The sequence below is a fragment of the Anarrhichthys ocellatus genome, unplaced genomic scaffold (assembly GCF_004355925.1).
Source record: "Anarrhichthys ocellatus isolate YVR2014 unplaced genomic scaffold, GSC_Weel_1.0 scaffold9, whole genome shotgun sequence".
NCBI lineage: Eukaryota > Metazoa > Chordata > Actinopteri > Perciformes > Anarhichadidae > Anarrhichthys > Anarrhichthys ocellatus.
In genome coordinates this window covers 5,514,709-5,528,340 of record NW_022280039.1, presented here as the reverse complement: position 1 = coordinate 5,528,340, position 13,632 = coordinate 5,514,709, and the positions used below count along the sequence as shown (strand labels likewise).

Below are 13,632 nucleotides of genomic sequence, written 5' to 3'. Positions count from 1 at the left end.
ACAAACCGAAGCATTGTGTTTACAAAAACATGAAACCATTTCTATCTTTGACGTTGCAGAAGACTTTGGTTCACTTTCTTTTTTTAAAGTACGGAATAGTTACCAACCTAAAAGAGCCTATTCATTTTCTGCATAAACAAAACAAAACGGGATACGAAAGTTAAAAAATATGCTCTTTAAGCACCCAGAACCACTTCCTTACGAATTTCCTGTGTGTCTGGGCTTTTAGGGTTAGAGTTCAGATCAGACCAGACATGCAGTCTGACCACAACAACTTTAAACACAGCTTAATATTGACCAAGCAGACAAACTAAAACTGATCAGAACTTCAGATCCAAGTAGTTGTTGATCGCCATCCAAAGAATACAAACTGTTGTTGATCTCTTTACTACACATCTGCTCTATAAAAAGGACACTTTACATGTGGCTCCTGGCAAGGACGCAAATGGAATGGAGAGAGAGAGCTACCGAATGAAAGGAGGGAGAGAAACCATGAAAAAAAGAGGGAGATTAGAGAAAGAGGGAAGGTAGAATACCCAGATCACCTTTCATTTAGAGAAGCTACTTTTATCTCCATTTGCTCAATATCACTAATGTCCTCTCCCTCCCTTTGAAATTAACTCAGGCAGAAAGCAAAACAAAAAAACACAACTCAAAAGGACGTAATGGTCACTCAGTGTCACAGTTCTTCCTTCCTCCAGACACATCATCAGGACAACAATCACTATCCATCCTAACTATAGAAAGATGTTCGCACTGCCCTATAGAAAGTGTAGCTACTCCACGACAGCACTGTGAGAAAACAAGCCTGCGGCTGGAAACGCATTAACATTAAGCTATTACTTCCCTCTCTCTCCACTACCCAAACATAATCTCTATTAGCATTTGCAGTCGTTCTGACATATTGTACTGCACTTTGTGCTCCTCCTCTCCAGCGACCTCCCTCTGAGACGGCAAGCCATTAGTGTTAGCTGCTCCTCAAAGAGATGTGGAGGCAAACCGCCGGGTAATGAGCGAGAGATTTCTTCAGGAAGGATGAGGAGACGCCACCCTCGTACCCACAGGAAAAGGTCAGCAGTAAATTAATGTGCCATTTCTTTAGCACCCGGCACCACTAGGTTTAACAGCTAGCACCTGATCTGGGGCTAAGTAATAACTGGGAGCTCATTAGCAATAGAAATGAGCTGCCTTTAAAAACTGTCATTATGGAAATAGTGCTGTCGTGATAGGGTTGAGCAAATTGTGGCAATGGATCAGCACACGTGTGACCTTTGCTGTTTTTGTTTTTTTTAACTCTTCATTATGGGAGTGCTGTGGCTTCAACTAGCTCACTGTTCTGTAAAGACATCACTAGAACTCCAGTGCTAGTAGTGAGAACAAGACACATTTATAAGCAACACAATTGTCCTATTTCAGTAGTTTAAGGATTTTAAATCCTATTGCATGCTGTTTTTGCGCAGCACAACATTGTCTGCTTTGCAAAGTCAACGCATATTCATATCTCCATAGAAAAAAAATGATCTGCTGTCCAGCTGGATAAAATCAGAGGAAAGTCTTTGTCAAGTTAAATTCACTGTAGACAAGAAAAATAGGGGAAGAGTAAATACTGGTAGTTCCCAACAAACCAGTTTGACAACAGGGAAGTGCATCAGCCCTGGTGTGTAATGACATGAAATAGAAAACAAGTTTTTGGCCAACTAGCAAATGTATACGTTAGCTAAGTGACCGCAGCTGACAACACGATGCTTCTTAAAGCAAGAGTTAGTGATGCCCTCGGGTTTTCAGGCCAACAAAGCTCGTTGTGCGATTGGGCTTTGATTTAAAGTACCTGGCTTCTTCCTCGGCGTCTGTAGTTCCGCCGCACTATGTTCTTATAGTTTTCATTCTTTTTGGTCAGGTAGTAGAAGAGCACACACTCCGCCACCGTCTGAAACATTGAAGAAATTAGTTTTTAAATAATCATTTCCTGAGAAGACTGGATTGCCCAGAAAAACACAGACAAAAATAATTGTGTCAATACCTTTCGCTCCAGAAAAGATGCAATCAGACCAAAGTTTTTGGGGTGCTGGATGAACCTGTGGGAGGAGAAGAGAAGAAACTCTAGCAACCCGGTACTGGAACGACTCAAAGTCATTGGCACTGACACAAAAAAAGAAAATTAAGACTACGATTACTTAAAAAAACATTGATCTGAGGTACATCTATGGCATTAATCTAACAAATTATAAAAAATAACACCAAACAATTACAAGTGATCTAATATCTTAATGTATGCTTTGGATCAAAATTATAAGAAAAAGAAAGTGAAGCTCTATCTTTGCCTGTGGGTAGACTTTAGAGTCAATAAGTCAACTGTGTGGGTTTGATCTGATTTGTCAGCTTGAAATGTCTCCTCTCGTTTCTCACAAAAGGGGAAGATTCACTTCCTTACCAACAACTCACTGACCCACTATCGATCACTCCAGTACCACAAGATAACAGAACAAGACATGCTTCAATCCTGTCGCTTAAAAAGAAGCTCATTTGATCATTAGTAAAGATAATTTGGGATAGAAATGTACAGAATTTAGTGTGAAACTCTATCTGTTCATACAGTGTACTCTTGGTGGAAAACAATTTTAGGTGTATATTTGGCCGATGGAAACCCAATCTAGCTGCTCGGGAAATAAAGATAAAAAGGGGTATTTTCCTATTCACAGAAAAGGAAATGAAGTCTGCCACTGTGACTTTACCGAGGTGTTGTGCTTACTTCTCTCTGAAAGTGTCCTTCTCCTGCTCGCTCCACATGTTCATCACCTGCCGGTCCTTGTACACCTTCATGGGGTCGGCCATCAGTCCATTCATGTTGATGAACTTGATGCGCTGCTGCTCAGCGTCGAAAAGCATCGGAGGGATGACCGCCAGCTGCCGCATTTGCTTCTCCGTGTTCTGGGGTACACCAAGGACACACAGAAGCCAACATGGAGTGAGTGGGTCGGTCATAATCGGACAGCATGGTGCTTGTATTGACATGGAAGTTTAAGGTGTCTCGTTGGCCCAGCAGTCAATGTATACTCTCACTTTGCTGTCACTCTTCACGTTTCAACCATTACCCGACCTTCAAAGTGAGATGACGTCTGAGGATAGCAGGGGGATATGGGAAAGGCGCTGTGCTATCTGGAGAAGGTAGGAAGCTTTTCTTGAGATGAGACAACCCGATTGGACACGGTGCTCAGCTTAATGGGACCGGGCTGACATGAGAGGAACAGGTCTAACGTGCGAGTAGTGGATATCACGGCTGTCTGCTCAGAGCGTGCTCCTCCTTAACACTGAGAGCTCACAGTGTAAGAGTCTCACGCCCAACAAGACTTTTAACATGAATTACAAGCAAGACATTTATCTGGTTCGGTCAGTCATTGCCATTGCGATTCTTATGAAAATTATAATTGGATATATAATGGGTTTTTTTTAGTCCTAAATTTGTATTCGGTTTCAACTAGACGTGAAATGTGTGAACTATCAGCTTTTAAATTATTGAAATACAACTATGGCAACATGTGAGCTTAGTATGAATTTGGGAGGTATGTTTGAAGTCAGGTCAAATAAAATAAACATAATTCTACACAGCGGGCTTGAACAACTGCTAAAAAAAAAAAAGCTTTTCTTGGACGAGACGGACACTTTTAATAATTCCAAAAGCAGCTAAATCTGCAGGCTACGACATGCTCGTGATTTTATATCCCATGCTGATATTTATTATATCACAGAACTATAATACAGTGGACGAGTACACATAGAGCAATATTACTGTTGCACCAGCAGCTGAGGCTATGTGTTGGCTGCGCATGTTATAAATGGAAAGAGACGGAAAAGAGAACAGAGGGAAGACAGTAAAAAGAGAGACGGGCAGTAAAAACAGCCAGAAACTATCAAAGTTTTGGGAGCATTTCAATTGAAAGCAGCTGTGCTGCTGTGCCTGCCACTGGGCTGTGGTGGCCTTAAAGAGCTAGCATTTAGCTTAGGCTAGCCCTGCTAGCTTAGCGACCACACATACTCCAGTGGCATACCATCATATCTGTATAACAGCTGTATCATATGCACTTATCGAGTGCCATATGCCTCTGAAACAAAACTACAGTAAGTTGTTCCTGTTAGCTTTATTACTATGTAATATTCATAAAGATGATTATATATGGTTTTGAGTGAGGAAGCCAAAAATGACTCAATTTAGAGACTTGCCCAACTTGATTTCCTTTAATTACTGTTTTGCCCTAATTACTAAAGAAACAGGCACATTCATATTTACATGTTATACAAATAAGCTGAGTGAGAGTTTTGATGCACCAGCGTCAGAGTCTTCAGAGACTTTTGGTTTCATTCCTGGCAGCAGTGCCAACCTTGACGCTCAATACAATCAGACAATTTGAACTTCAGGAGTGTGACAGCGTGAATACACCCTGAATGTTTAGAAGAGGAAGTAGAGGGGCAAACATCTTCAGCAGGAGAGCTCACCTCATGCTCTGATATTCCATCGATGATCTCGGAGACCTCATGTTCACTGCGAGCTGCAGACGAGGCCAGCCCGCCTCCTCGCTGCCCAACACGGCTACAACAGGAAGAACACACGAGAACTGTCACTCAAAAGACCCCCCACACGTCTGTGACTGAATCAAACCCACTGTTGTATTTAATAGGACAGTGACTAGGCATCTCCAGAAGTGAAGTGCCTTATACTCTTGTGACCTCACCTCTGCATGCGCTCCTGTAGTTCCCTTTGCTTGCGGATCTCTGGGAACTGTTTCTCGTAGTAATCCCGCACCTTGTTCTCCTTGGCTCGGCGCCGCGGATTGCTTTCGATGCGCTCCACCTTCTTCTCCCAGGCTTCCATCAGCTGGTCATAGCGCTGGCAAAATTTCTGTTCCTGGAGCACCGCAGGAAGATAAAGATCTCTCAATCCATTGCAGATCTGCCTAAATATCAACAATCTTTTCCCCATTTCCCCCTTTGATCTAAAGAGAGAACACTAATTGACCAATACGTCTGAGAAACTACGTGAATGACGTTCAGAAATCTTCCTAAGCTCTCTCTACCTTTCCGTCGTGACCCACCATGAACCTCTACATGTTCAGAAGAGGGCAAAGTGATATGTTGGTGTTCTACATGGAGTCTGGCCTTGAGCCGACGACAGACCACAGCTTCCACACAGGCGGGCTCATAAACCACAAGGTGATGTCTCTCTACACTCCGCTAACCCCCCCCCCCCACACACACACACACACACACAGACAACACGAGAGAAGACTGGAGACTGGCTCACAACTCCAGCTTTGATGCAGGTGCTGCATTTGATCTGTTCTCTCTGGCCTCACATGAATTTGCAATAAATAATAAATGCAGAGCTTTGAAACAGTTGTTGCTGGCACTATCTCTGTGGTTTAAACTATATATATATATATATATATATATATACACACACATACACACATACATACACACACTTTGCCGTCATATTGCCTTCTTGTGGATAGATGCAAATGTCATAGCAAGAAACTTGATTTGCTACAACGATCTTCTGTCGAGCTAGTGGATTTGAAGATGTCTGCCTGTCTCTGGCATGTGAGCTCACCTCATTGATCCCGGCTTTATTTATAGTCGTGCTCTTTAGCTCAGTCTACCTCGATCACTGGAATCATTGGAAGTGCTTGGCTGACATGAGAATTCAACAGATGCAGGGGTTGTTGTTTTTTGTCGAGGTGTGTGAGAGATTTTTGTTTCGTTTTTCAAAAGCAATCCATTCCCCAAAGCTCAGTAAGAGTACTGACAACAGATCATGCTCGGAGCTCTATTCCTCTCTGGTCTGCTTAAAATGGCAACTCACTTCAGGAGCAGCTGGCCGCAGTTTCACACGAGTCATTACTTACCCACTGCTTACGAGCATGATTTCTCCTCTTGAAGTATAGGATGAGCTTCTTCCTCATCGCCTGGTTTCTAAGAGGGTTGAAGCAGGAGAGGTGTGGAGATTACAGAGGGGCAGAGAGATACGAACACAAGGATACGGTGAGGACATTCACAACAACACTTCATCACGTTTTCCACTTGACAAATCGATGTATGTGATGTTCTCTAGATCCTCGGGTACACATGTTCTACCCTCTGCACTGTCTTTACCCAGTAAACAAACAAAGACCACACAAACAATGCCTGTCCTTGTATGCCACCACTCGATAAACTTGCTTCTGGGTGGAAAGGACAGCGAGGTGAGCCAAACTTATAAAAACTTGTCTGGGCTGTAAACAGCCAGCCACAGTGCTTCAAATAAAAGGTCAGGGCCAGTAATCTCCTCAGGAAGCCACTCAGTTCGTCTCTTTCTGTGCCGCGAGACAGAATTCTATTCCCGACACTTCATCTGTGAGTTGTAAGGTCACGTTTCCCACTGATTAATGTACGATTATTCTACATTAGTCACTTCAGCTGAGCCGCAGGGGCCCTCGGGTCACAGGCAAGGACAGAAGATAACCAAAGTGGGATACTATTGGAGTTTTGAGAAAATTAGACGATGGCATGATAACATTTATGGGTCGGGAGGGATAAACACACAGGATGACCTATTCTCCATTTCCCAAACATGTTATCTGCAATAACAAACTCAAGTTAAATCTAAACAGCCTTAACCCCCAACCTACATAAACACTCCCACACAAACAAACAGATGCATATTGAGCAAAGCCATTGCAGCAGAAAAGACAAATACTGTTGAATCCAGCTAGATACTGTTGATGGCCACGCTCACCGTGGTGGCATATAATGTGTGAGAAATAACTTGGGATGGTAAAAACAGGACTGATAAGATGAAGCCCCGCAAAGACAGAGATGGTATTGTCCTCCGGACGCCAGATGGCAAAGGGAAAGATTAGCAACTCTGAACCCGTGCGAAAGGTTTCCTTTGTTCTCTGAGATACCGGAGAACACTGTAATTTGGCATAATACCTCTAAAACACGATGGCTGAAAGATTCATACCACGCACGCTTGTGACAGATGTTCCCCCAGAGGTACACGCAGACTCAGCAAAACCTTTTTCAGACTTCAAAGATTTTGTTTTCATAGCAGTTTAAATATGTAAAGGAAACATCATCAGCTGTGTGCAGTAGATGAACTGGGATGGGGACTCGGATGCCGGGAGCTCCACAGAGAAATCGGTACTCATCTAACCCCAGCAGGGATGAGTGCCAAGGTTATCAAGCCAGTTAGCAAAACAAAGAAGTCAATTGTGCTGGCTCAAAATGACACAGTGGTATTTAATAACACACACACACACACACACACACACACACGGAGGAAGAGTTTTCAGTTAATTGCTTTGAGGCAATAATACTGATCAAACGGTGCAGGGATCAAAAGGGGTGACGAAAGAGCAGCGTTCTGGCGAGAGGTCAGACACATCTTGTGGTGTCGGCACTGTGCCCACACCACAGTGCCGACGGTGGAGACGAGCTCTGGTGCTGCCCCCTTGATGTGCCACAGTGAGTCATACTCAAGATTACAGAGCCTTATTGATAAGACATGGCAGAGTTGTGTAATCTCTGCATAATACCATTAACATAGGAAATTGACATGATCAATCAAACATTCACCTAATGCAATGTTGGTTGCTGAGACGGCCATCCTGCTGTTAATATTTCATGTCATAATATCATAATATTGGGGGGGTTTAATCAATAGTCATTTTAGTCCATTTTCAGAAGCAACGCCGATGTTTGTTTATCAATTTTTTGGGATGACTAATGCACCTTTTGTTTGAGCGCAGATGATCTGAAGGCAAAAAGACATTCAAATATGTCTTTTAGCTACTGAGGAGTTGAAGCGCTGGCAGCTGGTCGTCATATTCCGAAGCATACAAAACAACCAGTTGTTCAAAACGTGACTGAATGGACTCATATCTTCAAAACAAGCTTTCAAAGAGGAACCAGATATGTTATAACATTGTAATGACAAACTAAACAAAGAGGCATCCATGAGGACAGTTACGTATTCTCCTGTTTTCAACAGCCGTCAGAACTACGACAACCACAGACGCATTCGGCTGAAAGTCGCCGGTTAACAGAGTCGGACAGTTTTGCCCGGTCCGCTGAGTGCTGCCGCCGGCTGGTGGTCTGTAGTGCGGACAGAGCGGTACAGACACACAACATGTGCAGATCTCTGTCACAGCAGAGGTGTAGCAAAAAGACAGCCGTGCTTTGCAAATAGTTTTGCTACAATAATGGCCCCTATAACAGCGGAGGGCCTTTTCCATAAGGTCTTTGGCATCTTTTCACCCTTTGTCGCTGCCCTCGTTACACGTTTATTACAGAAAGTTTCATTGCTAAGTTAACAAAATGACAATTTCACATCCCCCCTCTGCCATTCTTTGCAGTCTGCCGAGGGGGAAGGGGGAGTGGAGGCAACATACAACCACTACAAGAGTTAATAGCTGAGATAAACACCTTTCTGTCTCTAATGGCAGTAGTTTAATGTTTACAGAGCATTTCAAAATAGCAGCAGAATACTACAGGAGTGCATATGCCCCAATATACGTTTTATAATTTGTACACTCCCGTATAAACTCTCTTAGAGTTATACTTTAATGGCAGGATACAAATATTCCTTAACGTGGAAGCATGTAGTCATACGTAGTGACAGACTCACATTTTGATGTTCTCATGGTACTGCTTGGTATCAGAAGGCTGATTGTACAAAGGCTGGAACACACAAAGGAACAAAAAACATTAGCCATATGTTCAGTTGTGCAACAGATTGTAAATGAACAGATTACAGAATGACAGAGTTCACTCCAACATCTCCTCGACTCTTGACCGTGCCTGCAGGATTGAAAAATGTTTAGCAAATAACAAGCTGTGACTGACTGAAGCCCAACAACCCGATCAAATTCGATCCAAAGAACTGAAGAAAGAAAGAAACGTCATCCAGGACAGAGGAACCCGTTTGTTGTAGCATCTAGCATGAGTTCAAAAGGTTGAAGAGAACTAAGTGATGAAAATCACTGTGTGTATGAGAGCAAGATGAACATGTGTGGACAGATATAGTGTGTGCAGACAAATTCATGACTAAGTGAAAAAATATTGCAAATCAAGGCAGTCTGGGAATTTGTCTAAAATAAAAAGTGTGTTTGGGTGCAAGCGATCCTTTACCATTGCACCCTGATGTGAGTATATTAAGGAGCTTTGGGTATATTAATAAAATATTTAGACTTTGTTACTTTACACCCCTGCTGAAGAGCCTTGCACCTATGAACGTGTTCCTGGTCTCTCCCCCAAGCATCCTTTATCCCTCTTCAATAAAAAGCTGCTTCAATAATGCAAAAAACATGAGCAGGGAACAAAATACATACATATGAAATCAAAGCCTCCACTCACCAGTTCTACCCTGGGTCCCAGTCCCTCCAGTACCCTGTGAGCCTCTTCTGCCTTTTTCTGGTGAGGAAACACAAACAGAAGAAGTACATTAGCCGGCCGCATGCACCTCAGCCATCACCACAGCAACGCTGTGAGCCCGCTCACTTGATCACTGAGGCTACACTACCGCTCACTGGACGGACGGATGGAGAGATGGATGCAGTGACTATTATTAGAGCTTTTAACTCAAGCTGGGCCACAGCTCCTGCTTTCCTCTCCCAGAAAAAAAAAAAAAAAAAGGTTACTCACATCCCCTGAGCAGAGAGAGAGGAAGGGAGAAAGAGCAGGCAAGGCAGGCTAGCAAGTGGGAGTGGAAAAGAAAGTGAGTGGGAGAGACAGAGCACAAAAACAGGGAAAGGAGATAAGGGGGGGCTAAAGGGCTCTGGTGCTCATCTCAGAAGAGACAAATGATGAAAGAGAGAAAAACATCTCACCTCCAGCTCACTACATACAACAATCAGCTTTTTTACTACACAAACTCCTGGCAGGGACCACGAAGCTGGGCAGCAAACAGACTCCCATCTGCGTCTCTGGATGACCTCCATCACAGCCCTGCTCCTCCAAACATTCTTATATTTAGCTCCAGCAGACAAATGTGTGAGCAGTGTCCCAGAATACCCCACTCTGTACTCTCTCTCTCTGCTTCATCCATCAGACGGACCCTCCTTGGTGACACACCACATGCTCCGTTGCTTTCCATCTCACTCCATCTCCTTCGGTGACCTCGCAGACCGACACCTTCACGGACGGGATGGAAGGACGGCGAGGGAGGGGTTTGGATGGAGAGGGAGATTTTAGAGACGGAACCTGCCGGGGTGGTACGTGTGCACGTCAACCTGTATTTCTTCACCGCCCACAATGTCATGCTGCTTCCTTGTCCTTTTCACTCCCGTCTTCACTGCAGAGGTAGTAGCACAGGAGGTGTTTGGGATCTACTCCTAAGTTTATACGAGAGTCATGCTACCGGACTTGGATGTAAAGACTCCGGAGGAGCTCACGCACACACAGCTTAACTTTACTCAACGCAGGCTTCCAACTGGGTCACCTGTGAGTGAAGCCAGATGACTGGGCTCCAGTTTTTTAAAGTGCATGTTCTCTATGACATCAGGGACCACTGATTTACATATGACCATGACTTTGCATATTAGTCAAATGCAGATACAGTAACATAATGCGATCATTCTTCCTGAACTCGCTTTGCATTGATTTCCTCATGTGTGTTGATGCCTCACCATTGAGTAGGTGTATTGCCTCAGAGAGCCTGCTTACTACGGAAGCAGTTAATGAACAGCAATTATTAGGAGTAGGGAGGCTCAAGGATTTCTCTTCTTTTTCTTAATGTCATTTTTTAAAGCAAATTTAAAAACAAGACTGCACGTTACAGACATCGAACACTCTTGGAATATTTCTTCACATTAAATACTAGAAATTAATAATTTTGCAAGAATAAGAGGGGGAATGGATGCGATTCAAAATAAGCTGTACGGGGTTACATTTTCTCTGAAAGTGGGAATAATTATAGAGAGAGCTTGAAACTGCACTCTCGATCAGTGCGCACACACACACACACACCCCCACCACCAAGACCCAAACAGAGAGGCTGGCTCCATTACTTCAACTACACCCCCCGTGGTAACAGACAGGACTGCCACTCAGGCAGTGGCATTATAAGCTGTTATAAGATCACATGATCCCTGAAAACCGTTGGGACAAACTTATGAAAATAACACTGTGGGTGCATATACAACTACAGTCACAGCATTACGAAATGTTTGTGTCTCCCATAAAGGGAAGTCAAGAGTGAAAAAGGGACAAATGAGAGAGGCAAGGGAAAAGAACTACAAGGCCATCTTAATACGACATGTACATGAGAATTTAGCATTGCTCAACAGAATAATGATGCTGCGCTCTCAGAGGGGCTTTCTTCTCCTGTGCTCAGGTCCATAACAGCTATGCCCCAAATATGAGACGATTGAACTTCGGTTGAGCCATCCCCGGGGTTTGACAATGGGATGTCGGTAGAAATGCGCCTGTAACCCTGTCTGGGAAAGCTGGTGACACCGAGCCCAGAGGGGACAGATGACACCATAGTGACACCAGCTCAAAAAGGCATGCTGGGGCTGGAGTACTTATACCCCACATGCACAAATAAATAAATAAATAAATATAAATAAATAAAAGGCTTGGCATGTAACACAAAGCTTTAACATTACACCATTTACACATAACCACTTAATGCACCTTAGGTAGCGGTCGCGAGAGAGGGAGAGAGCGAGCGAGAGAGAGAGCGAGGGGTTAAGGGGGCAGGCAGTAGGCCAGAGTACATCCTTCCCGTCAGAGGGAAGTGGAAAGTGTTACAGAGGTCAAGCTACATTGTGAAGTAAGCCAGGATGATTTCAGATGAGTCTTGAGCAATCTGCTGTTGCATGGAAGTGTTTGTGGTTTAGCTGATCGAGGTGACAGTAAGGGTCAAAGTCATGCGGGACACGCCCTGTGCTGTGGTTTTCCCTTTGAAAAGGTCTTCTCGGGATATTTTGGTTCTTATCTGGGGACATCTGTGCAGCTGTTCAGGATTTAGCCTCCAGCTCAATTACACTTAAACATGGGGACTGCGTGTTGCCAACACGTGGGGTTTTAAAACCAGCTTCTCCATTTGCTGCATATTTCCTCGACACACTACTCTGCTTTGCCATTGTTTGAAAAGGATCTGCCTTGAATGTGTCAAGAGACGCTGTTCGAATACATTCAAGAGCTCTTTCCCTTTGAATTGTGAAGTTACAACATTACTTCTAGCTCCCCATAGGGGGCTCGTGTGGGGGCTGGGCTGTGATAGAGTACGAGAGAGGAGTTCCCAGCTTTAAATGGCAGTTCTTATAAAAAAAATTAAAAAAGGAGATGTGTGCATTTCTCCACTAGGGGGACTGAGAGCACTGAGAATAACTCCTTTAGAAAGGTGAAAATCTGCACAGAGCACTCCTGCATATTATGATTGCTGTGACTAGCACCAAATAAACGCTTCAAAATAGCCTTATGTGACCTCCCGGCTGCTCTCTTTATCTTTTTCTTGAAAGAATGAGTAAGCTGCTACACTCGCATAGCTGATGAAAGACAAAGATGTGTTTCAGTGTGCGACTGCGTCACCTCATAAGCTGCGAGTGTGTGATTCATCGTGCCTGCTGCGATGCCCTCTAGTAGCTTATTCTGTTAGGCAAGAGTTCTGCCCGGCAGTAAAGGGTGGGAAGCTCAGGTCGGAAGAGACCTGGTGGCATTCTCTGCTTTCATTGACACGGGTCTTTGAGGATTATATAAAATTAAAAAAAAGGTAAATATAAATGTCCTCTACAGACGGACCAATCTCTTCAGAGCCCCAGTGTTTTGCTCAGTATTGGAGTACACCACACTACGTCTACATTGTCAACGAAATATGTGATATGTGGGGCTTCACTCGTGGTAAAAGTCTCTGTGGTTTGCTCAAAGCTGCACCTGCTGGTTAATCTAGTTTACATCTCCAACACTGACTAGCTGCCCTGTCGCCGACATTAGAACCAAATAACCAAAGCAGGCAGTAGAGAATACTCAGCGGATTTAACAGCGTTTTGTTTTTTTTATACCAGTGAAACAATACTGAACTATTAGGGAACAGCTACCAGCTCTCTCCAACTCGGACATTTGCTTGTGGTAGTACACTGCATATATGATCAAGTGAAGGAAGTTGGGCTGGAGCTGTGGGCCACAGATGGAGCGCGTGGTGCTTATCTGTGATCTACTGACCCTGTTCTCATCGTAGATGATCTGCACCAGGCTGCGGTGCTTGGCCTCGCTGGGTGGTGGCGAGATGGGCCGCTCTGGCTCGTGTGGCTTTGCAGCCTCCTCCTCCAGTTGATGCTGTAACACACACGCACACAAACAAAGATGAAAGTTAACACATGAGAAATCCAAAAGGGCCCTGATCTTCCAGGAAGAACTGTGGCTCACCAGTTCCTGCTGCAAGCTTAAAGAGTGTGTGTTAGATCAACAGTCCCCCCCCCCCCGGGACGAGACTAACTGTCCTATTAGCTGTAATAGCTATTAACTCCCCAGGGCCTTGTTAATCAAAGAGTTACTACAACAGCCTGTAAACAAAGCCAATGCCTGCTGTGTGGCTGGAACCTCCAATGAGAGAGAGAGAGAGAGAGAGAGAGAGAGAGAGAGAGAGAGAGAGAG

The 13,632-nt window shown here is 44.1% G+C and overlaps 1 protein-coding gene across 3 annotated transcripts in view; it reads right to left on the bottom strand.

Annotated features, from left to right (window-relative positions):
* The window catches only part of ncor2 (nuclear receptor corepressor 2), a 77,760-nt gene that overhangs the window by 30,905 nt on the left and 33,223 nt on the right, over positions 1-13,632 (bottom strand). For all 3 annotated transcript variants that reach the window (XM_031849296.1, XM_031849298.1, XM_031849297.1), the window contains exons 6-14: positions 13,201-13,314; positions 9,391-9,447; positions 8,663-8,715; positions 5,901-5,967; positions 4,728-4,900; positions 4,492-4,585; positions 2,750-2,928; positions 2,021-2,075; positions 1,829-1,927 (exon numbers count right to left, since the gene is read on the bottom strand). In XM_031849296.1, coding sequence (XP_031705156.1) covers positions 1,829-1,927; positions 2,021-2,075; positions 2,750-2,928; positions 4,492-4,585; positions 4,728-4,900; positions 5,901-5,967; positions 8,663-8,715; positions 9,391-9,447; positions 13,201-13,314 — 891 coding nt within the window. The remainder of the gene's footprint in view (positions 1-1,828; positions 1,928-2,020; positions 2,076-2,749; positions 2,929-4,491; positions 4,586-4,727; positions 4,901-5,900; positions 5,968-8,662; positions 8,716-9,390; positions 9,448-13,200; positions 13,315-13,632) is intronic.